General features: G+C 38.7%; 1 protein-coding gene across 2 annotated transcripts; it reads left to right on the top strand.

Annotated features, from left to right (window-relative positions):
- The first annotated feature begins 3,592 nt into the window (after positions 1 to 3,592).
- MED30 (mediator complex subunit 30) lies at positions 3,593 to 26,902 on the top strand. 2 transcript variants are annotated; one of them, XM_069600356.1, is made up of 4 exons: positions 3,593 to 3,971; positions 10,430 to 10,588; positions 12,987 to 13,088; positions 26,501 to 26,902. In XM_069600356.1, the coding sequence occupies exons 1-4, from the start codon at positions 3,795 to 3,797 to the stop codon at positions 26,594 to 26,596; spliced, it is 534 nt and encodes a 177-aa protein (XP_069456457.1). In that variant the 5' UTR covers positions 3,593 to 3,794; the 3' UTR covers positions 26,597 to 26,902. The 2 variants fall into 2 exon arrangements, with proteins under 2 accessions (XP_069456457.1, XP_069456458.1); XM_069600357.1 differs by lacking the exon at positions 10,430 to 10,588 and having other exon boundaries at positions 3,621 to 3,971.
- The last annotated feature ends 557 nt before the right edge of the window (positions 26,903 to 27,459 follow it).

Below are 27,459 nucleotides of genomic sequence, written 5' to 3'. Positions count from 1 at the left end.
AATAGCCATTTTAATAGGTGTGAGGTGATATCTCCTTGTGATTTTGATTTGCATTTCCCTGATGATTTTGATTTGATTTTTTCCATGGACTCTTTGGCCATTTTTACGTCTTCTTTAGAAAACTATCTATTGAGAGCCTCTGTCAAATTTTTAAATTAATTATTTGTCCTTTTGCTATTTAGTGGTATAAGTGCCTATATATTTTGGATATTAGCCCCTTACGTGAATATTATGGTTCGCGAAATATTTTCTCCCATTCCACAGGTTGCCTGTTTGTTTCATTGGTTATCATGCTGTTCAGATGGCTCCCTTCTTTTAGACATAACTGCCAATAGCCTCACGTGTCACCCATGCTTCTAACCCACTGGCTATGACCCAGTAAAACAGCTTTGCCAACATGTAATGAAGACTGAGACATATATTCATCCTGATGTCTATTAAAATCAGATATTCTGTTGCAGAGGGAAAAGGCAGCATAGCTCCTGGATTGAAGACATAGTTGCTGTCTCACTTCACCATTTTTTCTACATGATGTCAGGCAAGAATTTTCCACTTAATATTCCTATTCTTTAAATTAAGATACCTCCTTTTACAGCAGGATCTCACACTGTTCACCAAGAGCTCCTTTCTGAAATAACCTGTGCTTCCTGTGGCTTCCATGGTATGATATTATCTAGATTTTCCTTCAATCTCTCAGACTATTGTCAACTTTGTTATTATGGCCTTCTTTTCCTGTTTATGTCCCTTAGTATTCCTATTGCCTCTGTCCTGGGACAACTTTATTCCTTACTTCTCACTTTACCTATTTCTTCTCACTGTTACACATGTGAACACATTTATTGAATACTTATGCTTTGAACTATAAGTACTTTATATTCAGAATCTCACTTAATACTATCAACAATCCCAAAAGTTTCCCATCATGTGAAATGCCGGGCTGGATGAAGCACAAGCTGGAATCAAGATTGCCAGGAGAAATATCAATAATCTCAGATATGCAGATGACACCACCCTTATATTGTCACATTGCTTATTTAACTTATATGCAGAGTACATCATGAGAAACACTGGGCTGGAAGAAGCACAAGCTGGAATCAAGATTGCTGGGAGAAATATCAATAACCTCAGGTATGCAGATGACAACATGCTTATGGCAGAAAGTGAAGAGGAACTAAAAAGCCTCTTGATGAAAGTGAAAGAGGAGAGTGAAAAAGTTGGCTTAAACCTCAACATTCAGAAAACAAAGATCATGGCATCTGGTCCCATCACTTCATGGGAAGTAGATGGGGAAATAGTGGAAACAGTGTCAGACTTTATTTTTGGGGGCTCCAAAATCACTGCAGATGGTGACTGCAGCCATGAAATTAAAAGAGGCTTACTCCTTGGAAGGAAAGTTATGACCAACCTAGATAGCATATGGAAAAGCAGAGACATTACTTTGCCAAAAAGGGTCCATCTAGTCAAGGCTATGGTTTTTCCAGTAGTCATGTATAGGTGTGAGAATTGGACTGTGAAGAAAGCTGAGCACTGAAGAATTGGTGCTTTTGAGCTGTGTTGTTGGAGAAGACTCTTGAGAGTCCCTTGGACGGCAAGGAGATCCAACCAGTCCATTCTAAAGGAGATCAGTCCTGAGTGTTCTTTGGAGGGAATGATGCTAAAGCTGAATGATGCTCCAGTACTTTGGCCACCTCATGGGAAGAGTTGACTCATTGGAAAAGACTGTGATGCTGGGAGGGATTGAGGGCAGCAGGAGAAGGGGACGACAGAGGATGAGATGGCTGGATGGCATCATTGACTCGATGGACATGAGTTTGAGGGAACTCCAGGAGCTGGTGATGGACAGGGAGGCCTGGCATGCTGCAATTCATGGGGTCACAAAGAGTCGGACACAACTGAGCGACTGAACTGAACTGAAAGAACTAAAAAACTTTATTGAAAGTGAAAAAGGAAAGTGAAAAAGTTGGCTTAAAACTCAACATCAACAAAAGGAAGATCATGGCATCTGGTCCCATCACTTCATGCAAATAGATGGGGAAACAATGGAAACAGTGACAGACTTTATTTTCTTGGGCTCCAAAATCACTTCAGATGGTGACTGCAGCCATGAAATTAAAAGACACTTGGTAAAATAAATAAATAAATAAATAAATAAAATAAAAGACACTTGGTCCTTGGAAGAAAAGCTATGAACAACTTGTGTGTGTGTGTGTGTGTTAGTTGCTCAGTTGTGTCCGACTCTTTGCGACCCTATAGATTGTAGCCCATCAGGCTCCTCTGTCCGTGGGGTTCTCCAGGCAAGAATACTGGAGTGGGTTGCCATTTCCTTCTCCAGGAGATCTTCCCGACCCAGGGATTGAACCCTGGTCTCCTGCATTACAGGTGGATGCTTTACCATCTGAGCTACTAGGGAAGCCCATGAACAACTTAGACAGTATATTAAAAAGCAGAGACATTACTTTGCCAACAAAGGTCCATCTAGTCAAAGCTATGGTTTTTCCAGTAGTTATGTATGGATGTGAGAGCTGGACTATAAAGAAAGCTGAGCACCAAAGAATTGATGCTTTTGAACTATGGTGCTGGAGAAGACTCTTGAAGAGTCTCTTGGACTGCAAGGAGATCCAATCATTCTGTCCTAAAGGAAATCAGCCCTGAATATTTATTGGAAGGACTGATGCCTGAGCTGAAGCTCCAATACTGTGGCCACCTAATGCAAAGAACTGACTCACTGGAAAAGACCCTGATGCTGGGAAAGGTTGAAGGCAGGAGGAGAAGGAGACGACAGAGGATGAGATGGTTGGATGTCACCGACTGGATGGACATGAGTCTGAGCAAGTTGCAGAAGTTGGTGATGGACAGGAAAGTCTGGCCACAGTCCATGCGGTCTCAAAGAGTCGGACACGACTGAGAGACAACTGAACTGATGGTTACTCCCAGGCTTTACATGGACGCTGATGTGATTTGTCCACAGTTGGGCAGTGCTAACTTTGAATATTAGTCCAGGATATCTGGTGTGTGTGAATAAAACAAGGAGAAGTCAGAAAGAAAACAGACTGAAAATTATATATAACATAGTGCCAAAGTGAGAAAAGCGAAGGAAGCGGAGGAATTGTGTGCCATGAGAGACAAAGTGTTAATTTTATGCTTTCCGTGATCAGGAAACCTTGTCAAATAAACGGACTTTTTAGCAGGAAACAACAACAGGTGGGAAATTAGTATCATGTCACACTGAAGCTTGGAATAGCAAAAACTCAAATTTCAGGTTTTCAGTTGCAAGTTGTTTGTGACGAAACACGTCGAACTACCCCCTCTGAGTCTGCCTTCTAGTTGTGAAAGGAAAGTAATACTACAAACTTCGTAGGCTCGTGACAAGGCAATAATCAGCAAGGAAATTAACGCGAATTCAGAGTTCTATTAAGAATTTTAACCACTGGCTCAGACTGGGAAACGAACTGTGGGAAAGCCCACCTGCCTTCCACCCTGCACACCGCCCCCTCTGTCTGGAGTGCACCCGGTGATTGGCTGCTCAACACTTCCGACCCGACCCGCCCGCGCGTCCAGTCCAATCCCAGTCGTCCTTGAACCACAGGTTCCCAGGGACCAGCCGAGTGGGCGGGCCCTGTGACGTCTGACGGCGCGCCACGTCACCGTGGCGGAAGTGGCGGCCGCTGTTTTGAAATCAGACCGCCCGAGTCTCACAAGCTCTTACTTACGCCGAGGCCTGAGGTCGAGTAGCGTCGGGGGACATCCCCGATACCTATCCTCCAGCCCTGCTGACCTGACGCCGCTGCCACGCCATGTCCACCCCTCCGTTGGCGGCGTCGGGGATGGCGCCCGGGCCCTTCGCCGGGCCCCAGGCCCAGCAGGCGGCCCGAGAGGTTAACACTGCATCGCTCTGCCGAATCGGGCAGGAGACGGTCCAAGACATCGTGTACCGCACCATGGAGATCTTCCAGCTCCTGAGGAACATGCAGGTAGGAAGGAGGGCGGGCCTCGCTCCGGGGCGTGCTTGGAGAAAGCGAGGTGCTTCTGAGAGGGAAGGAGCAGCTGGTTTAATTGTTACCTGGGGTCCCTCGGCGTCGATGCGGCGGCCCTGGGCAATCTACGAGTATGGGGTCGCCCCCATTTACATTCAGAAGTGTTCCCCGATAAAGTGTCTGTCACCAAGATGTGAAGGTGATGTTTTGCAGACCAGATTTCTGAAAAGGATGAAGCCGCATTTTCTAGATTCGACCAGGTTCTGTAGGCTCTAGGCGAACTCTTGTATCTTTCAAGGTAGAGGTGGGCCTAACTCCTCCACGCTCTTTGGGTTATTTTAATCTCATATTTTTCCACAGAATACTTTGTGATGGTTCAAGGAGTTGAATTCAGATTCTGCTAACCATTTTTGCTAAACAGCTTTATTTTGGTATAACTGATTCCCAATACAATGCATTTATTCAAAGTTTTGACACGTGTACTTGTGAAACCAACGTCCGTCACCCCACAGTTCCCTCTGTGGAGAAGTGAGCACATTCTTGTGTCCCTTTTAAATCTTTACTTCTGGCTCTCCATCCACAGGCAGTCTCTCTTTTGCTTTCTGGCATCATAGCTAGTTGGCATTTTCTAGAGTTTCATACACATGAAATCATACACTGTGATTGGTGGGGGGCGCGGATCTGGCTTCTTTCACTCAACAAATATCAATAGGTCATTCCTTTTCATTGCTGAACATTATTCTGTTGTATGAATATATCACAATTAGTGTATCTGTTGATGGCCATTTGGTTTGTATCCACTTTGGAGTATTATAAATAATACTTCTGAGTGTTCAGCTACAAATGTTTGTGTGAACATGTGTTTCATTTCTCTTGAGTAGGTAGATGCCTAGGCATGGAATTTCTGGGTTATGAGGGAAATGTCTGATTACCATTTTAAGAAACTTTTCCAAAAGTTTCCTCATCCTTACCAGTAGTTGTTAGTGTCTTTCTTTTTCCTTTTTTTTTTGGAATTGTATGTCTTTCTGTTTCATCAGTACTTTCTCCCAGCCTGTGGCATGTCTTTTTATTCTCTTCACATTGTCTTTTGAAGAACAGATATTTTACATTTTGATGAAATCCAATTTATTGATTTGTCCTTTTACAGATTTTGGGTTTTGGTGCCATACCTAAGAAATCTTTCCCTAACCCAACGATTTCTTATGTTTTCTTCTGAAGTTTTATAGTCTTAGGTTTTACATTTAGGTCTATGATCCACATGGAGTTACTTTCTAAAAATAATGATAGATATGGATCTGTCTTTTTTTTTTTTTTTTACGTTTGGATATCATGTCATTCCAGCACCATTTTCCTATTTTACTAACCCATTTTTAAGGCTTATCTTCCTACTGTGTGATGTGGATATCATTCTTGTTTTATGGATGAGGATTCTATGGCTCTGAGAGGTGAAGTGACAGAGGTGATAGTCAGTGTAGGGTAAATTTGAAACCAGGTCCTCAGACTCTTAGAACTTTCAAACTCTTATTTTAGCTGGTACACTAAATAAGTGTTTAGTGGTGTTTTATTGCCTTTTTAAATAAAATGGTTGGGGTATTTTTCCTCTTGATTCTAGAAGTAGTACAACTGTATGGAAATATTTTAAGACCCTGTGAATAAGCCACTGTGAGATAAAAAGGGAATCCAAGAGGAGATATGAAATCTTTGGCAATTATTTTAAAAATTTACAGATTAAAATTTAAAATACAAATTAAATGATCTCAGAATTTAGCAATTATTCATTTTTAAGCTGCTCTATTGGACTAGTAGAGCTAATAGCTAACGTTTATCAAATACTTTCCTTAGTCAGGTACATTGTTATAATAACAGTTCTAAGAAGTATTTTTATCTCTATTTTACAATTAAGGAAACTGAGACTTAAAGAAAGTAGAATTTACTCAACATCATGTATGACTGGTAGCTTTTTCTACTAACCTCTTTATTATACTAACTTGCTATCAACAGTTTATATTATGAACAGAGAGCTAATACACATCCATGACTGACAGTGAAAGAACTGAGCTCTCAAAAGATACTATCAATAACTAGATTACATGCAGACATATATTCAAAGCCAATTTGTAAGGACTACAATAACTGTTCCTTTGTGCTTGTGAATTCTGTGTTTTAACTCACTAAGACCCTTTGGGCCATATCATAATTGGCTGTAAATTAAGCAACAGTGTGCTCCTTAATTTATAGAAAGCTGGGAGGAGAAGTGATACAAACAAGACTACATATAAACTATTTGTTAATACATTTTTAAGTTCAAATTTTTAAAATTATCTTCTATAGTATTAATCCAGAAGCATGACATGCCATAAATACCAACTTCTCAGGTTATTTCTGAGCATTGGTTTTAGAGAAGTCCTTTTATTAGTTGTCCTTTAGCCTCTTGAGAATCTGATGGAAACTACAGACTCTCTTCTGAGAAGACTGCACATATAAAGAAACATTCTGAATAAAATTTCATGGGGCTAACAGATGTCTCCCTCCAAATCACTAGAACCTAGGTTGATTCCTTGCATGAAAAAGTATTGCTTTGGTTCTATTTGTTATGCTTTAAATCTTACCTTTTTTTAAAAAATATAAAATATATTCTGAATTCAGAAATGAAAAGGGACATTACAGTGAACATTCCTCCTCCTCTGCTGCCTGTCTAACCTCTCTCCCCAGTTCATTTCAGTCACTCAGTCATGTCTGATTCTTTGCGACCCAATTGAATGCAGCACGCCAGGCTTCCCTGTCCATCACCAGTTCCCGGAGCTTGTTCAAATTCATGTGCATCCAGTCAGTGATGCCATCCAACCATCTCATCCTCTGTCGTCCCCTTCTTCTCCCACCTTCAGTCTTTCCCAGCATCAGGGGAATGAGTGAGTCAGTTCTTCACATCAGGTGACCAAACTATTGGAGTTTCAGCTTCAGCATCAGTCCTTCCAATGAGTATTCAGGACTGATTTCCTTTAGGATGGACTGGTAGGATCTCCACGCAGATGATCCTTGGATCATGTTTATTCAGTTCAGTCCAGTCGCTCAGTCGTGTCCGACTCTTTGTGACCCCATGAATCGCAGCATGCCAGGCCTCCCTGTCCATCACCAACTCCCGGAGTTCACTCAGACTCACATCCATCGAGTCAGTGATGCCATCCAGCCATCTCATCCTCGGTCATCCCCTTCTCCTGCCCCCAATCCCTCCCAGCATCAGAGTCTTTTCCAATGAGTCAACTCTCCGCATGAGGTGGCCAAAGTACTGGAGTTTCAGCTTCAGCATCATTCTCTCCAAAGAATTCCCAGGGCTGATCTCCTTCAGAATGGACTGGTTGGATCTCCTCCCAGACCAAGGGACTCTCAAGAGTCTTCTCCAGCACCACAGTCCAAAAGCATCAATTCTTTGGCACTCAGCTTTCTTCACAGTCCAACTCTCACATCCATACATGACCACTGGAAAAACCATAGCCTTGACTAGATGGACCTTTTTGGCAAATTAATGTCTCTGCTTTTGAATATGCTATCTAGGTTGATCATAACTTTCCTTCCAAGAAGTAAGCGTCTTTTAATTTCATGGCTGCAATCACCATCTGCAGTGATTTTGGAGCCCCCAAAAATAAAGTCTGACACTGCTTCCACTGTTTCCCCATCTACTTCCCATGAAGTGATGGGACTAGATGCCATGATCTTCGTTTTCTGAATGTTGAGCTTTAAGCCAACCTTTTCACTCTCCTCTTCCACTTTCATCAAGGGGCTCTTTAGCTCCTCTTCACTTTGTCATAAGGGTGGTGTCATCTGCATATCTAAAGTTATTGATATTTCTCCCGGCAATCTTGATTCCAGCTTGTGCCTCTTCCAGCCAGCACAAAACTCAGCAGTGGCCACAGGACAGGAAAAGGTCAGTTTTCATTCCAATTCCAAAGAAAGGCAATGGCAAAGAATGCTCAAACTACCACACAATTGCACTGGTCTCACAAGCTAGTAAAGTAATGCTCAAAATTCTCCAAGCCAGTCTTCAGCAATACGTGAAACGTGAACTTCTAAAGCTGGTTTTAGAAAAGACAGAGGACCCAGAGATCAAATTGCCAACATCCGCTGGATCATCGAAAAAGCAAGAGAGTTCCAGAAAAACATCTATTTCTGCTTTATTGACTATGCCAAAGCCTTTGAGTGTGTGGATCACAATAAACTCTGGACAATTCTGAAAGGGATGGGAATACCAGACCACCTGACCTGCCTCTTGAGAAATCTGTATGCAGGTCAGGAAGCAACAGTTAGAACTAGACATGGAACAACAGACTGGTTCCAAATAGGAAAAGGAGTACATTAAGGCTGTATATTGTCACCCTGCTTATTTAACTTCTATGCAGAGTACATCATGAGTATCTTCTAGTCTTTATTAAATACAAAATATAGGCAAAGTATGTAGTATCTACAGTGTAGGTACAAAATAATGTAGTACCATAATAGTACAAATAAATGTAATACCATAATAAAGGTATAGCCTGCTTCTGTATGTAAAGTGTAATTATTATTTTCTTATTGTCACCCAAACAAGAAAGCAGTGACCCTTTGAAAATTTTTTTCTTATTTTTTAATGTTTTGAAAGTTCATAAATTGAAAGATCATGAGAAATCCCACATAGTATTGTGGAGGGTGAACTCTCAGTGCTTTTGTCCTTTAAACTGTTTCCACTAATTGAGTATTTGATACTTTAACCCTTTTCTTTGAGATATCATCTGCAGAATGTTTTAATGCTTGAAAACTTCCAAAAATCCTAATATTATAAAAAACTAATTTCAAAGAATTTTAAAAGATCCATCTCCTTAAGTTATAAACCATAACATTATAGGAAATTTAAAAATGAAATAAAAGAAGAAAATCAATTATTAAGCCTATCTTCCTATTACATCTTTTATGAACTATTACCTTTTAATAACTATATATATATATATATATATATATATGTATATGCCTTTGGTTTTTTTTTTTCCCCCTCCGTATTTATGGTTTTACCTACTTGGAACAATAGTGGCTCTTATTTTCTTTCTTCTCTGAACACTGTATCAGGCTTTTTTTGATTCCTACCTCAGCTGTTTAGAAAAGAAAAAAAGGATCAAGTGAGGTTTAGAAAAGACTGGATTGATCTTCTAGCTATTAGACATTAGTTGGACTTTTGATTTTAAGTCACTTTATAATCCCTACGATAAGTGTATGAATTAGTGATTTTAATGAAATTACCTTGTATACGAGAAACCATGGTACAAACTTTGTTAATTCTAGTTTTAGGATAATTTCACAGATCAAATTGTGGGAATAAAATATTGTAAAGATGTACACAGATAGGAAGATTTTGCAAGTTTCAGCACTGCACAAAATGTGCATTTAGTTGTAAGTAGTAGTCAGTTTTTCCATTTACGTGTGATTTTTGTCATTTCAGTATGTATCTTGGCTTCTTTTGGTAAAATTCCTGAATTAAAAATATATAAGCATCCAAGACAGAGTTATGATCGTAGCAGTTATTTGCAATAATTTATTAATAATTTTCAAGTACAGATTGATTTGTTACTATATATTGCCTGCTATTGATTTCTTTTTAAAGTAAAACTTTTGGTGACAGCTTTATGTTTTAATGCATGCCTGCTGCTGCTGCTGCCACTAAGTCACTTCAGTCGGGTCCGACTCTGTGCGACCCCATAGACGGCAGCCCACCAGGCTCACTTGTCCCTGGGATTCTCCAGGCAAGAACACTGGAGTGGGTTGCCATCTTCTCCAATGCATGAAAGTGAAGTCGCTCAGTCGTGTCTGACTCTTAGCAACCCCATGGACTGCAGCCCACCAGGCTCCTATGTCCATGGCATTTTCCAGGCAAGAGTACTGGAGTGGGGTGCCATTGCCTTCTCTGAATGCATGTCTAGAGCATCTTAATTATAATAGTTAAGGTATCTTGAGATTGTTTTTGCAACAATAGCAGCATACTCTTCTTTTTCTTCTACTGAAAAGTCCTATCTTCATTTTTTTCCTTTTCTTCTTTTCCTTAAAATTGTATTTTGAGTTGTTTGAATTCAGCTCCTGGTTGAGTTCAGCACCTTGCTGCTTTTACATTATCTTAAGTGATATTAAAATTGCATATTCTTTTTAGTTATAATATAAAGCTGTGGTATAAATATAATCAAAAGTGAGAGGCAGAAAGCATTTCAGCTGATCAGAAAGGCTTATCACAAAGTCTTATAGAATTGCTTGACAGTATGCTAAGGAGCTAATTAATAAATGAGCATATATTACTGTTAAATTCTTAAAGTTGCACTTGATTCATTGTCAGGAACAGCTGGCTTTTATGCATTGCTCAAAGACTGTTTCTGTTTGTTAGCTTTGCTTAAAGAAAATCTTGATTTTCATTACTTTATGTTTGGGGGTTTTTGTCCGAGAAGCTGCCAAACGGTGTCACTTACCATACTGGAACATACCAAGACCGGTTAGCAAAACTACAGGATCATCTTCGCCAACTTTCTATTCTCTTCAGGAAGCTGAGACTGGTCTATGATAAATGCAATGAAAACTGCGGAGGGATGGATCCCATTCCAGTAGAGGCAAGTTTTAGTGGTCAAGGGAGGGTGAATGTAAGAGGCTTAGGACATTTGTAATTTTTTTCCTTTTTCTCTTCTATTTTCACCGTATTTCCAGATTTTGATCATACTGGTTTCACTTTTGACTAGAAAAGATGAAATTGTGAGATATATGTGTGTGTGTATATATATAGAACTGTCTTTTCATGTTGATAATTTCTTGCAGACTTTAGCATCCAGGCTGATAGTGAATTTTTGTTGTTGGGGGAGATTATCAGAGATTATCTGTGGCAAATTCTATTATTGCTCTCAGTGTCTCATTTTAATTAAATCAGTGCATGATGTCTTAGTAGACATTTTAATAGTATTGTAAAATACTTTTACAGTGGTTTTCATGTAAGTTCTTTATGGATAAAAGGTTATAACCATTTTTATCATTATTAAATTATCTTAGTAGAATCACTCTAGTTTTTAAATGTATTTATTTAAGTTTAACTTTGGGTCATAGGTATATTTTAGTTAATCAGGTATACGGTTATTTTTATAGGTGGTCCTTTCCTGTTGACAAGTGATAATCTCTGCCAGCAGAGGTAGCTGGTGCCAGGGAGTGGGGTTAGATGTTCTCTCACTCTATATAAAAGAATAGTTTCATGTCATCAGTGCTTGCTTATTTGAGTGAGCAGCATATATGGGGTGAACAGGGAAAGAGTAAACTGCAATACAGCCTGAAAAAAAGTGGTCAGAGATGTGGAGGGTCAGAAATATGGTGGACTCTGACAGAGGCTGCAGAAAAGTCAAGGAGAATAAGGAATGAAAACTGTCCAGCAGATTTTACTAGAGGAAATTTGTTGGTACATTTGGTCGGAGCTTTGGTGGAAAGATAGCAACAGAAGTCAGATCACAGTGAGCTGAAGATTAAACAGAAAGTAAGGAACTGAAGCCAAAAAGTGGATAAGAAGCTTAGACTAAAAACAAAAGAAGCCGTTAAAAAGAATTCATTTGAATCAGTTCTGATGAGATGGATGAAACTGGAGCCAATTATACAGAGTGAAGTAAGCCAGAAAGAAAAACACCAATACAGTATACTAACACATATATATGGAATTTAGGAAGATGGCAATGACGACCCTGTATGCAAGACAGGAAAAAAGACACAGATGTGTATAACGGACTTTTGGACTCAGAGGGAGAGGGAGAGGGTGGGATGATTTGGGAGAATGGGAATTCTAACATGTATACTATCATGTAAGAATTGAATCGCCAGTCCATGTCTGACGTAGGGTGCAGCATGCTTGGGGCTGGTGCATGGGGATGACCCAGAGAGATGTTGTGGGGAGGGAGGTGGGAGGGGGGGTCATGTTTGGGAACGCATGTAAGAATTAAAGATTTTAAAATTAAAATTAAAAAAAATAAAAAATAAAAAAAATTAAAAAAAGAAAAAAACAAAAGAAGAAAGCAGTAGGTGGTAGGAGGGATAAAGTTTGGGTCCCCGCCTCCCGCCCCTTCCAAATGGGAGAACTTGTTTAGATGAAAATGGAAGAAAACAGTCAGGTGAGGTCAGGGGAAACTAAGGAAGTCGGGAGGGCAGAGGAATCAGTGTACAGGAATGAAGACTAAATGTATTTGAGATGAAGGACCACTGTCTGCATTTGGAGAGAGGAAAGGAAGAAAGTAGTTGTGGATGTAGGCAAATTTATATTTGTCCCAAGAATTCACAGAAGTTTGGCCAGATTGATTACTGGTTATACTAGTTACTTACCTCTGTCCTATTCCTGCATTGGTGATATAAGATGGAAGAGACAAGCCTCTGGTGACTCTCTAAGGGGTTTCATCAAACAAATGTCATCACAAATCTATACATATCTAATTATAATTCTGCTGGAAGTTTCATTGCTATATAAACTTTTTCTCTTACAAAAAAACTTTCTCCCAAATATAAGACATCTAGAAATGTACATAGACACTTTGATAACAAGTAAATCATAATTATATATGTCCATGAAGTTCCTTTCTTTCTAGTATAGATCAAGGCAGCCTATTCTAGCTGAATGGACATAAAGTACTTAAGGGTAGGACTAGTATCTTATTTGGCATTATTTTTGCAGTGTCTGCTCACCCAGTGTCTGCAAATTAAATATTTGCTGATTGACTGAGTAGGACATTACTTAATTACATGTGACAACTAATTTTGCTAAAAGGACTGTTTTGCAAAAGAAACCAAAAAAGCAAATGTACAGAACTTATTGAAATGATACATACTTCTAATGCTTTTATTTTAGGCCATCACTTGAATTAAAATGTGTTTTTGTACTGTTAAGATAAAAGTGTAAAATTGATCTTTATTGGATGTATTATCTATGCCAGTATAATTGGAAATTGCGTGTCATATCTTTGACTTTTAACTTGTGTCTGTCACTCTCAGCAACTTATTCCATATGTGGAAGAAGATGGCTCAAAAGATGACCGGGCTGGCCCACCTCGTTTTGCTAGTGAAGAGAGGCGAGAAATTGCGGAAGTCAATAAAGTGAGTTGCTAGTCTGTATGTCTTACATTTCTGAATTATTGATAAAAATTAAAAGGGAGTCTATGTAACGCAAAAACATAATTTGGACCTGAAGTTGTTTCTGTGGCAAATTTAACCTACTGAAGAGTACAACCCCAAACTCAGAGGTAAACAGAAATGCCATCTAGTTAGTCAGAAGATCCCAGAATTCAGGCAATAAAGCTCTTGGAAAGGCCTCATAGGCGCTCTGTCACGACCCGTTTACATTTTCTTCTCCAGGCAGAATTGTAGCTCTCTAGGTTACAGCATATTTGGAGCAGCAAATGATAATACTTTACAAGTAGGAGATGTGAATGTCTCAACAGCTGAATAAGAAATTGAGAGTTATCAAGTTATCCCATCCCACCCTTCACCCTACAAAAGTTCCTAACTTGAATTTATTGCTGAGTACTTTCAGAAGTTCAGAAGGTAATGTTCAGATAGTTCTCCTGAAACACAGGGAAATAAGGGGTGTTGTCGGTCCATTCTGGGATAGAAGCATGGCTAACAAATAGCACACAAAATGAAACTACCAGCCTTGGTGCTTTACTTAAAAATAAGTGCCCCCACCTCCTGCCTCACTCCTGAAATTCTTAGTGCCAGTTAATAGAATTCATCAGGACATTAATCTACCACAGCCAAAGAGGGTTTTCTGAGGTAGAGGAGGATGACTTAGTTTACTTATATAAGGTCTGTAGGCCAGATTGAAAAAAATTGTTTTTCCTCAGATCTAGAAGACATTTGATAGACTTAAAATGTTGCTGACTCAAAGAATGCTTAAAATTATTAATGTGATAGTCTTAAAAAAAGAATGTTTAATCTCAAATATGTAGTCAACATTTTTCATAGAAATGAAATACAGAACTAGTCACATTGCTGCTGCTGCTGCTGCTAAGTTGCTTCAGTCATGTCCGACTCTGTGTGACCCTATAGATGGCAGCCCACCAGGCTCCCCCATCCACGGGACTCTTCAGGCAAGGGTTGCCATTTCCTTCTTCAAAGCATTCATGCATGCTGAGTCACTTCAGCTGTGTCCGACTCTGTGCTACCCCATGGACAGCAGCCCACCAGGCTCCTCTGTCCATGGGATTCTCCAGGCAAGAATACTGGAGTGGGTTGCCATTTCCTTCTCCAGTCATATTAAAAACAGGCAGAAAATAAGATGCCTTATACTACTGTGTTTGATGCTATTTTAGAAATTATAGCCAGTGAAACAACCTTTATGAAGCAAAAGTTATTATATACAAATTTGTTAAGTTTGTTAAGGTAGTACATAACATTATAGCTTAAGCTTCCGAAGCTCAAAGCAGCTCACTGATTAACAAGTAGAGGCAGTAAGTATTTGATAAAAGAGCTTAAAGATTTATACCATTTTCCTATAATGTTATAAACCAGTTAGATTATAAGATCCTATTCACAGTTGCAACAACAAATATTAAATAGTTAGGATTTCCATAATATATGAGACTAAACTTAATATATATAAAAGGATTATTGTTTGGTAAAACTTTTTATGTTATATTGGAGTATAGCTGATTAACAATGTTATGATAGTTTCAGGTGAACAGCAAAGGGACTCAGCCATACTTACACATGTATCCATTCTCTCCCAAACTGCCCTCCCATTCCAGCTGCCACATACCATTGAGCAGAATTCCATGTGCTGTACAGTAGGTCCTTTTTGTTATCCATTTTAAATATAGAAGTGTATACATGTCCAACACAAACTCCCTAACTGTCCCTTCCCAAGAAAAATCCCAAATAAAGAACCTAATCTTATACCTAAAATGACTAGAGAAAGATCAGATAAAACCTAATGTTAGTAGAAGGAAAGAAACCATAAAGATCACAGCAGAAATAAATGAAATAGAGACAAAGAAAACAATTGCAAAGATGAATGAAACTAAAAGCTGGTACTTTGAAAAGATAAACAGAATTCATAAACCCCTAGCCAGACTCATAAAGAAATTTTGAACAGTTGAAAAAACACATGACATTCTTACATGGGCAATAACTACTCTAAAAATGCCAGTCTTGATTATTTCATAGTTTTTTATTTATTTTTTAATTCAAAGATAATTGCTTTACAGAATAGTGTTAGTAACACTCCAAGTACAAATGTGAATTCTCTTGAAATTGCACAAAATAGTAAGATTTTAGTGCAATACCAATCAAAAAACAAACAAAAAATTGGAACTTTTTTCCTTGAGAGCATACTCAAATACATATAATAAAAAAAATTCCAGTAAGAGTAATAAAATGAACAGACTCTTTGCTTCAAAAATTAAAATGTTAGATGAAGCATATTATAAAAACAATAATTAAGTGTGAAATACTGGCATAAGAACAGATTCAATTCAGTTCAGTCATTCAGTTGTGTCTGACTCTGTGACCCTGTGAACTTCAGCATGCCAGGCCTCCCTGTCCATCACTCAAACTCATATCCATTGAGTCGGTGATGCCATCCAACCATCTCATGTTCTGTCATCCCCTTCTCCTCCCACCTTCAGTCTTTTCCAGCATCAGGGTCTTTCCCAGTGATTCAATTCTTCGCATCAGGTGGCCAAAGTATTGGGAGTTTCAGCTTCAACATGAGTCCTTCCAATGAATATTCAGGGCTGATTTCCTTTAGAATGGACTGGTTGGATCTCCTTGCAGCCCAAGGGACTCTCAAGAGTCTTCTCCAACACCACAGTTCAAAAGCATCAATTCTTCGGCACTCAGCTTTCTTTATATTCCAACTCTCACATCCATTGGAATGAAAACTGACCTTTTCCAGTCCTGTGGCCACTGCTGAGTTTTCCAAATTTGCTGGCATATTGAGTGCAGCACTTTCACAGCATCATCTTTCAGGATTTGAAATAGCTCAGCTGGAATTCCATCACTTCCACTACCTCTGTTCGTAGTGATGTGTCCTAAGGCCCACTTGACTTCGCATTCCAGGATGTCTGGCTCTAAGTGGGTGATCACACCATCATGGTTATCTGGGTCGTGAAGATCTCTTTTGTATGGTTCTTCTGTGTATTCTTGCAACCTTTTCTTAATATCTTCTGCTTCTATTAGGTCCATACCATTTATATCCTTTATTGAGTGCATCTCTGCACGAAATGTTCCTTTGGTATCTCTAAATTTCTTGAAGGGATCACTAGTCTTTCCCATTCTATTGTTTTCCTCTATTTCTTTGCATTGATCACTGGGGAAGGCTTTCTTATCTCTCTTTGGTGTTCTTTGGAACTCTGTATTCAAATGGGTATATCTTTCCTTGTCTCCTTTGCTTTTCACTTCTCTTCTTTTCACAGCTATTTGTAAGGCCTCCTCAGACAACCATTTTGCTTTTTTGCATTTCCTTTTCTTGGGGACGGTCTTGATCCATGTCTCCTGTACAGTGTCACGAACCTCCGTCCATAGTTCAGAAAGAATGAACAGACGGAGCCAAAGCAAAAACACCATCCAGTTTTAGATGTGAATGGTGATAGAAGCAAAGTCCGATGCTATAAAAAGCAATACTGCATAGGAACCTGGAATGTTATGTCCATGAATCAAGGCAAATTGGAAGTGGTCAAACAGGAAATGGCAAGAGTGAATATCAACATTTTAGGAATCAGGAAACTAAAATGGACTGGAATGGGTGAATTTAACTCAGATGACCACTGTATCTACTACTGGGGGCAAGAATCCCTTAGAAGAAATGGAGTAGCCATCATGGTCAACAAGAGTCCAAAATGCAATACTTGGATGCAGTCTCAAAAATGACAGAATGATCTCTGTTCATTTCCAAGGCAAACCATTTAATATCACAGTAAACCAAGTCTATGCCCCAGCCAGTAATGCTGAAGAAGCTGAAATTGAATGGTTCTATGAAGACCTACAAGACCTTCTAGAACTAACACCCAAAAAGATATCCTTTTCATTATAGGGGACTGGAATACAAAAGTAGGAAGTCAAGAAATACTTGGAGTAACAGGCAAATTTGGCCTTGGAGTACAGAACAAAGTAGGGCAAAGGCTAATAGGGTTTTGTGAGAGAACATACCAGTCATAGCAAACACCCTCTTCCAACAACACAAGAGAAGACTCTACACATGGACATCACCAGATGGTCAATACTGAAATCAGATTGATTACATTCTTTGAAGCCAAAGGTGTAGAAGCTCTATACAGTCAGCAAAAACAAGACCAGGAGCTGACTGGCTCAGATCTTGAACTCCTTATTGCCTAATTCAGACTTAAATTGAAGAAAGTAGGGAAAACCACTAGACCATTCAGGTAGGACCTAAATCAAATCCCTTACAATTATACAGACAGATTAGTGAAATAATATTCAGAAAAACTGTCTTACTATTATATTAATATATGAGAATTTAATATGACATAAGAGGGATTATGTGGAAAATTAGTCTTTAAAAATAGACACTTTGGGGGAAATTTAGCTAGTTTTTACATTACACCATGTGTCAAAATGAATTTCAGAGTTGAAAATAAGACTTGTAAAACAAAATATTAGAAAACTAAAAGAAAAATTATATATAAAAACTCAGTAAAAAAAAAAAAGATTTTTCTAAAATAACATTTAAGAAAATTTTATGAGGTAGACTATACATTAAGAATATTTTCAGCAAATTTAACAGTAATAAGCATAAAGAATTTACAGTAGAGATTAGGAGGGGAAACTTTTAAGTTAAATCTTGAAGAGTAAGTGGTGTTTGGTAGTTCAGAGAGATGAGACATCCATATATTAAGAAGTGTTATATGTTTCTGTTGATAATCTTATATATTAGTTCACAATGGATGTGTTCTATTATTTTTCTCTGTAGTAAGGATGTTATGAAATGTATAGGTAAATAAAACACCATTGTGATGATAAATTTGATTTCAGAATGCTACATGTGACTTAAATATAGTTTGTTCTCTAACCTAGAAGATATTATGATATTTTGGTGGGGCAGGGGAGAGAAAAGCTTCAGGATGAGATCATTTCTCTAAAGATAAGTTTCATTTCACTTCCTATTTCTCTAAGTTTCTCCCTTTTTCTAATATGATTTTGAAATAGCCTATTCTATGGAGGAGTCTGGTGGGTACAGTCCATGGGGCCGCAAAGAGTCAGACATGACTAAGTGACTTCACTTTCACTTTCTTTTCAAATAATCAGAATATAGTAATTCCTTGACACTGTGTAATCAAAACATTCTTACTAGCTAGAATTTTGTGAAGTTTAAGATAAGGATATAATTGATACAAAGCAGTTGACATGTAAAAGTATTTCTCCATATTAGGATGTAGGTCTCTTTATGGTGTCTGTCTAGGACCCACCTACCTCTTTCCTTCCCCCAATTCTTTCAGTGTGGTTATGTCATAATTGGGATTCAGTAAATATTTTGTGTTCATATTATTATGGCACATAGATACTGTTTATTGCTAAACCACGTAGGAAACCAGAGTTATATTTCCTTGAACAATTTTTTGTTTTCCTAGAGTTAATAGTTCTATAATTTTGAAAAATTTTGATTAGTTCTTTATGCATCTGTGGGAGCAGCTCAGTACTGTTTCCCAACTTTCCAGCATCAGATTATCAGCTGACTTATAGGTTTGTTCCCCCCATTCCACCCTGCCCCCAGAATCCTCTGTCTTGCTGGGACGATCTTGCTAGGTCTGAATTGAATGCTTACTAAGCCTGGTATTCAACTACTGTCCTAGGGCCTTTCCTTCACCTCTTCAGTTAATTTTACTATCTCCTCAGCCTCCCATCTTCCTCTTTCTTGGTTTATTTCCTCCCTTGTTTGTAAGGTTCATACATCAGTGGCTTCTTCCGGAGAAATGTAGGGAAGGGAATGGCAAACCACTTCAGTATTCTTGCCTTGAGAACCCCATGAACAGTATGAAAAGGCAAAATGATAGGATACTGATAGAGGAACTCTCCAGGTCGGTAGGTGCCCAATATGCTACTGGAGATCAGTGGAGAAATAACTCCAGAAAGAATGAAGGGATGGAGCCAAAGCAAAAACAATACCCAGTCGTGGATGTGACTGGTGATAAAAGCAAGATCCAATGCTGTAAAGAGCAATATTGCATAGGAACCTGGAATTTTGGGTCCATGAATCAAGGCAAATTAGAAGTGGTCAAACAGGAGATGGCAAGAGTGAATGTCAACATTCTAGGAATCAGCGAACTAAAATGGACTGGAATGGGTGAATTTAACTCAGATGACCATTATATCTACTACTGTGGGCAAGAATCCCTTAAAAGAAATGGAGTAGCCATCATGGTCAAGAAGAGAGTCCAAAATACAGTACCTGGATGCAATCTTAAAAATGAGAGAATGATCTCTGTTCGTTTCCAAGGCAAACCATTCAATATCATGGTAATCCAAGTCCATGCCCCAACCAGTAACACTGAAGAAGCCGAAGTTGAACGGTTCTATGAAGACCTACAAGACCTTCTAGAACTAACACCCCAAAAACATGTCCTTTTTGTTTTAGGGGACTGGAATGCAAAAGTATAGGAAGTCAAGAAACATCTGGAGTAACAGGAAAATTTGGCCTTGGAATATGGAATGAAGCAGGTCAAAGACTAATAGAGTTTTGCCAAGAAAATGCACTGGTCATAGCAAACACCCTCTTCCAACAACACAAGAGAGGACTCTACACGTGGACATCACCAGATGGTCAACACCGAAATCAGATTGTTTATATTCTTTGCAGCCAAGATGGAGAAGCTCTATACAGTCAGCAAAAACAAGACCAGAAGCTGACTGTGGCTCAGATCATGAACTCCTTATTGCCAAATTCAGACTTAAATTGAAGAAAGTAGGGAAAACCACTAGACCATTCAGGTATGACCTAAATCAAATCTCTTATGATTATACAGTGGATTGAGAAATAGATTTAAGGGATTAGATCTGATAGAGTGCCTGAAGAATTATGAACGGAGGTTCGTGACATTGTATAGGAGACGGATCAAGATCATCCCCATGGAAAAGAAATGTAAAAAATGAAAATGGCTATCTGGGGAGGGCTTACAATAGCTGTGAAAGAGAGAAGCAAAAAGTAAAGGAGAAAAGGAAAGATATAAGCATCTGAATGCAGAGTTCCACAGAATAGCAAGGAGAGATAAGAAAGCCTTCCTCAGCGATCATGCAAAGAAATAGAGGAAAACAACAGAATGGGAAAGACTAGAGCCCTCTTCAAGAAAATTAGAGATACCAAGGGAACATTTCATGCAAAGATGGGCTCAATAAAGGACAGAAATGGTATGGACCTAACAGAAGCAGAAGATATTAAGAAGAGGTGGCAAGAATACACAGAACAACTGTACAAAAAAGAGCTTCATGACCAAGATAATCACAATGGTGTGATCACTCACCTAGAGCCAGACATCCTGGAATGTGAAGTCAGTTGGGCCTTAGAAAGCATCACTACGACCAGAGCTAGTGGAGGTGATGGAATTCCAGTGGAGCTATTTCAAATCCTGAAAGGTGATGCTGTGAAAGGGCTGCACTCAATATGCCAATAAATTTGGAAAACTCAGCAGTGGCCACAGGACTGGAAAAGCTCAGTTTTCATTCCAATCCCAAAGAAAGGCAATGCCAAAGAATGCTCAAACTATCAGACAATTGCACTCATCTCACATGCTAGTAAAGTAATGCTCAAAAATCTCCAAGCCAGGCTTCAGCAATACGTGAACCATGAACTCCCTGATGTTCAAGCTGGTTTTAGAAAAGGCAGAGGAACCAGAGATCAAATTGCCAACATCCGCTGGATCATCGAAAAAGCAAGAGAGTTCCAGAAAAACATCTATTTCTGCTTTACTGACTATGCCAAAGCCTTTGACTGTGTGGATCACAATAAACTGTGGACAATTCTGAAAGAGATGGGAATACCAGACCACCTGACCTGCCTCTTGAGAAATCTGTATGCAGGTCAGGAAGCAATAGTTAGAACTGGACATGGAACAACAGACTGGTTCCAAATAGGAAAAGGAGTACGTCAAGGCTGTATATTGTCACCCTGCTTATTTAACTTATATGCAGAGTGCATCATGAAAAACACTAGGCTGGAGGAAGCACAAGCTGGAATCAAGATTGCTGGGAGAAATATCAATAACCTCAGATATGGATATGACACCACCCTTATGGCAGAAAGTGAAGAGGAACTAAAAAGCCTCTTGATGAAAGTGAAAGAGAAGAGTGAAAATGTTGGCTTAAAGCCCAACATTCAGAAAACGAAGATCATGGCATCTGGTCCCATCACTTCATGGGAAGTAGATGGGGAAACAGTGGAAACAGTGTCAGACTTTATTTTTGGGGGCTCCAAAATCACTGCAGATGTTGACTGCACTCATGAAATTAAAAGACGCTTGCTCCTTGGAAGGAAAGTTATGACCAACCTAGATAGCATATGGAAAAGCAGAGACATTAATTTGCCAACAAAGGTCTGTCTCGTCAAGGCTATGGTTTTTCCAGTAGTCATGTACGGATGTGAGAGTTGGACTGTGAAGAAAGCTGAGCGTGGAATAATTGCTGCTTTTGAACTGTGGTGTTGGAGAAGACTCTTGAGAGTCCCTTGGACTGCAAGGAGATCCAACCAGTCCATTCTAAAAGAGATCTGGGTGTTCTTTGGAAGGACTGCTGCTAAAGCTGAAACTCCATTACTTTGACCACCTCAGGCGAAGAGTTGACTCATTGGAAAAGACTCTGATGCTGGGAGGGATTGGGGGCAGGAGGAGAAGGGGACGACAGAGGATAAGATGGCTGGATGGCATCACTGACTCAATGGACGTGAGTTTGAGTGAACTCTGGGAGTTGGTGATAGACAGGGAGGCCTGGCATGCTGCAATTCATGGGGTGGCAGAGTCGGACACGACTGAGTGACTGAACCGAACTGAAGGTTTTAGTCTTTGTGTATCTGTCCAGTTGATTGTTCGCTGCATATAAAATTATATGTTGTAAATTAATTTCCCTCGGAAATTAAAATGTGTTCTTCCATAGTCTTCTCATATGGCATTTGGTAGATTTTTAAAAGTCTAGTTATAAATATTTTTAGGCTTTGTGAGACATGGTGATCCTTGTTCTGATGTAAAAACCATCCTCAGTTCACGGGCCTTACAAAAACAGGTCACATGCCATCGTTTGTCAACCCATGTCTATTATGTTTTGTTGTCTTTGTAGATGGAGGATCAAAGATCTGTGGAGCTTTGGATGCTTAAACATGAGCCATTTCTATTTGGGAATGAGGCACTAAGACACTAATCATAGGCTTTGTGAATTGGCTTTCATCATAGCAAGATTGGAAACAAGCTGGCTTTTTTCTTTGGGGAAACCCCAAGGATCATTTGCTGAGATTTTTTTCTTTAGGGCTGTTCAGAATCTTCCAGTGTCCTACACAGAGGGATAGTCTCCTGTCTTCTTGCCTTCTGTGCTGGTGGCACTGAATCCCGGAATCCCCAGCTATTGGTTCATAAGAAACAAACCTGGTTCCCTCAAAGTGGGAGTGGGTACGGAACTCTGGAGAGGGGACTCAGTCCCGTTTTGGTGAGAAGTAGGAATGAGCAGCCTAGGCTCTCGCTTGTTTCTGTAGCTCTTCGCCTCCAGCTTTCGTCCCCAGGCCTCACAGCAGACTTTGCGGTGGCACTTGCCTCCAGTTCTCCATGGAGGATCAGCCATTCTCAGTGGCATCCTTCTGGGTGGTACAGTGGTTTCCCCCCATGTCATTTCTCATTCCTGTCATTTACTATTCCCCTTCTAAGCCCCACCTTGAAATGTGCCACCTGGTATCTACTATTGTCTCCTTTCTGATCATTTTTCTCCATGGGAATTTATAGCCTTTTCATTCCCCTCCTGCCATTTTATTAGGGTTTGAGAAAAAAAAGAAACGTGTTTAGTCCACAGTGTGTATCTGCAGTAAGTTTATTTCAATACACAAAATAGTATTTCTGAAGGTTTATTTAGTTTTGGAATAAAAGCCCATATTTTAAATTCTGTTCCCATTTCTACTTCAGGCATTTGAGAACACTTTTTGATTTTGATTAAACCATTTGAATCTGTTGAATTTGCTGTTGTATGTGCTTCTGGCTTTGGGGTAAAACTTGTTTCATTTAACATGGTATTGAACTGAAGATTATTACAAAAAGGAAAGAATCCATTAAATGTTTTAAATTAAACAGATTTAAAGCTTAGCCCTGTATTTCCATTGGAAAAAAAAATTTAAAGAGAATTTAGAGAGAAAGTATCTTCTCTTGAGTGGTGGGAGAAGTATTCATTTGATTGGCCTCGTAGCTCTCTCTTACTCCTGGAAATTGTTGGTCTAATTTGAGGAAAGACTGAAGAACTAAGTGATAAACAGAGACCAAAAAAAAAAAAGGGGGGGGGGGAGAGGCTTACTTCACTCTGAATGACACTCTTAAGGTCCATCCTAAAAAGTTTAAAGTTTGAAAAAAAAAAAAAATATATATATATATATTTTCAAGGGGAGAGGCCTAATATTTGGTTAACTCAAATTGAAATTCCCCTTAAAAAGGCAAAAGAGAATAAAGTTAATAGGTAAAAACCAAAGTGGATTTTTTGACCCAAAAAGGTTTTTAACTTATTCCTTAAATAAAGCATCATAAATGTGAATTAAACATAATACATATCCTATTAACCAAGTTATCTTATGTATAATTAGTGCTACTAATTATTTTTTCCTTTCCTCTACTTCTTCAAATTTTGTACCTCCCTCCTGGAATATAAGATTAAAATATAATTGAAAAATTATAAAACACTGAGTAAACTCATGATCAATTGATATATTTTTCTGCCTTAATGGCACACATACCTGAGTATTTCTGTGAAAAATGTTTATTTTAAATAACCACCTTCAGATGGTAAAATGTTGGTCTAATCTAATTACGGGCTTCCCTGGTGGCTTGGTGGTAAAGAATCTGCCTGCCAGTGTAGGATATGTGGGTTCAGTCCCTGGGTCGAGAAGCTCCCCTGGAGAAGGAAATGGCAACCCGCTCTAGTATTCTTGCCTAGGGAATCCCATGGACAGGCTATAGTCTATGGGGTCACAAAAGAGTCAGACATGACTGAGCGACTAAACAACAATTTAATTACATAATTACACAGATGCTATTAAAAGTCGAAATTAATTGGTTTGATTTTGCAACCACAGCTGCCCCTTGAACAACACAGGTTTGGATAGTGCAGGTCCACTTAGATGCAGATTTTTTTTCAGTAAAATACTCAGTACTACACAATCTGCAGCTGACTGAATCTGCAGATGCAGAACCATGGACACAGAGGACAGACTGCTTTGATCAATTGTCACAGCCTTTGGATGAATATTAAATTACAGAGTATTACTTAGCATAAACATTTTTTTAGTACTCTACTTACACATTCACCTGTTAATGTAACAAATTAGGCACAGCTGATGGATTTTGATAATAGCAGCTGTCAACCTCTGTTAAAATCAATCAGTGGCAAGATTGTATATATTAAATCCTGTATCATGTCATGAAAATTTATTTACAGTTTAACCACTAATAAGCATAGCTGTCAGCTTTGGTGTTGATATTTTCATGATGTATTTTGGCCCCAGGTATTTTTTAGTTGCATGCTAATTTTTTAAAATTTAAAACTTGGTGGTCTCTTTGAGACAAACTATCCTAATACCTTATAATATGGCATTCTTTACATTAAAAATTTTTACTGTTCCCTAAAGTTGAGTATTACCTTGAAAATATCCTACCTTTTTTTAGTTCTCTTTATTTTTTGAGTTAATGAAGCTAAATTTTTTAATATCAGAATTTATATTTCCAAGTGCGTATTCTTGAAAGTAGCATTTATTCCATTGATGAAACCATTGTAGGAGCCACCTGTAACCTCTGTTTTGATACTGATTTGAAAGTCTCTTTTTAACCACTCATTAATATAATTTTATTACTTCCAGTTACTGCTTAATGAATACGGAAAATGTGATCACTAAGCTTCTGTCACCAAACTTGGCCTTTCAAGAAGCTGAATACCAAGAGGAATTTCTTCCTCCTCCCTTTTGGCTCCTTTCCTCCTGTTCCCTCTCTGACTCTAGATAGAATATGAACAATTTATTTAATCTCAGTTTGCTCTTCAATAAATCAAAATTAACATTTCTAGGTCTCCTTAAATGAACATGATTATGTATGACTTGATCTAGAGGTATTTTAATGTAGTGTCTTTAAAATTATCTAACTAAATGTATTACTTCCAAATGTAATATTTCCAAGAGGTCACTTAAGAGTAATGATTATTATAACAACTAGTGAACACTTTGAAATTCTCTATTTTGATCTTGTTTTATCTACACAGACATTTACTACATACAATTTGAAGGAAAGATGCTTAATAAGTTGATAAACTGTGGCCTGTTAGAGAGCCAGATCTGGAGATAACAGACACATTCCTTGTGCAATCAGGGCATCCAGCAAATCTCAGTTATGAAGAAGATTCTATTAGGGCTGTGGCATCCTGTCTTCAGTTTTCAGAATTAGAAGTAGATTGCACTTCATGCTTAGAGAAATTAGTGACTTCTGCCATGTTTGAAAGATCAATTGCATTTTTATTATACTTTATATTCTCTGTGCCTACCAGTAACATTTGTTGAATGCTTATGTCTACCCACTCCAGTATTCTTGCGTGGAGAATCACATGGACAGAGGAGCCTGGCGGGCTGTTGTCTATGGGGTCTCAAAGAGTCCAACACAACTGAGCAACTGACACTTTGACTTTTCACTCACTTTCACTTACTCGTATGCTAGGCTCACTGCTAACACTTGACGTGAATCAGATCTTTTACTGTCCATAATAACCCTTATGAAATAGGTTCAGTTATTATCCCCATTTTTCTGTTGTGGAAGCTGACGCACAGAGAGATTAAGTAATATTTACTTAGTGAAGAGGCTGAGCGTAAACCCAGAGAACCCAGGCTTTAGGGCCTATATTCTTAACCATTAAGCTACACTGCCTTGTGGAAACCTGTATGCTTAGGTTTTGCAATTGAACATTCAGCTTATTTTCTTCAGTGGTTCGAGTGGAGGAGGAAAAGGAGGTAGGGGCTGGAGCCACAGGCTCTGTAGGCTGAATTAGAATTTATTATGCCTTTCAGTGGGTGTTTGCAGCCAGAAAAGCATTGAGACCTTCTGCCTTAGGTGCGTGCTTAGTCCCTCAGTCGTGTCCAACGCTCAGGCTCCTCTGTCCATGGAATTTTCCAGGCAAGAATACTGGAGTGGGTTGCCGTTTCCTACTCCTCCTCTGCCTTAAGGAAGTGTTTACTTAATTTCTGTCTGGTTCATTAGAGTTCTGACTTAATGACATTTTAATCTTATATCTCCATGGTCTGTATTTCATGAAACATTTTTTGATAAATTCTTTTGTTTCTGCAGAAACTCAAACAGAAGAATCAACAGCTGAAGCAAATTATGGATCAATTACGAAATCTCATCTGGGATATAAATGCCATGTTAGCAATGAGGAACTAAACTGATATTTAAATTTCCGGCTTTACACATTATACCGTTTTTTTTCCCCTCAAGTATTTTTTCCCTTTGAAGAAGATTATTTATCAGCTTTCAGTCTAGTCACTAGAATTAAAGTTTCTATTTTTTACACTGTGGTTTTACAGTAAAGTATTCACTGGTGGTTTTTTAAAAAGCTATTGATTCTGTGAAAGACTATTGTAATACATTTTGATGAGATTTGTTTTTGGTTACTCTTCATGAATTGAATAATTGTTTTTTAAAAGCAAAAATAATTAACTTTTGTAAATAAATTTCTAAATTTGATCACTGATTGTTTTGTTCATTTCATTACCTGTTTAGGAGAAAATTAAAGGTTTAAACATTCTTGCAGATGAAAATATCAAGTTCAGTTCATCTGTGGTACAAATTAAACATTAAAGTTACCATTTGAGCTCAATTTAAAAATTTTAGTTTGAGTCCCAATAAAGTCCCTTGGACTGGCAAGGAGATCCAACCAGTCAATCCTAAAGGAAATCAGTCCTGAATATTCATTGGAAGGACTGCCGTTGAAGCTGAAACTCCAATACTTTGGCCACCTGATGGGAAGAGCTGATGCATTTGAAAAGACCCTGATGCTGGGAAAGATTGAAGGCAGGAGGAGAAGGGGATGACAGAAGATGAGATGGTTGGATGGCATCACTGACTCAATAGACATGAGTTTGAGTAAACTCTGGGAGTTGGTGATGGACAGGGAAGCCTGGTGTGCTGCAGTCCATGGGGTCGCAAAGAGTCAGACACAACTGAGTGACTGAACTGAACTGAACTGAAAGTTAGAATGAAAGAACAGTTAGCTTATCTATTGCTGTAAGTAGATGAAAATTAAG

The sequence above is a fragment of the Ovis canadensis genome, chromosome 9 (assembly GCF_042477335.2).
Source record: "Ovis canadensis isolate MfBH-ARS-UI-01 breed Bighorn chromosome 9, ARS-UI_OviCan_v2, whole genome shotgun sequence".
NCBI classification, from domain to species: Eukaryota; Metazoa; Chordata; class Mammalia; order Artiodactyla; family Bovidae; genus Ovis; species Ovis canadensis.
This window is presented reverse-complemented; position numbering and strand designations above follow the sequence as displayed.

What these genes read in the sequence shown, in the direction of transcription:
- MED30 (XM_069600356.1), top strand. Translation starts at nt 3,795, where the DNA reads ATGTCCACCCCTCCGTTGGCGGCGTCGGGGATGGCGCCCGGGCCCTTC. An exon ending in AGCTCCTGAGGAACATGCAG is followed by an intron (nt 3,972 to 10,429) that starts GTAGGAAGGAGG and finishes TTGTCCGAGAAG; the next exon opens with CTGCCAAACGGTGTCACTTA. An exon ending in AAATTGCGGAAGTCAATAAA is followed by an intron (nt 13,089 to 26,500) that starts GTGAGTTGCTAG and finishes TTGTTTCTGCAG; the next exon opens with AAACTCAAACAGAAGAATCA.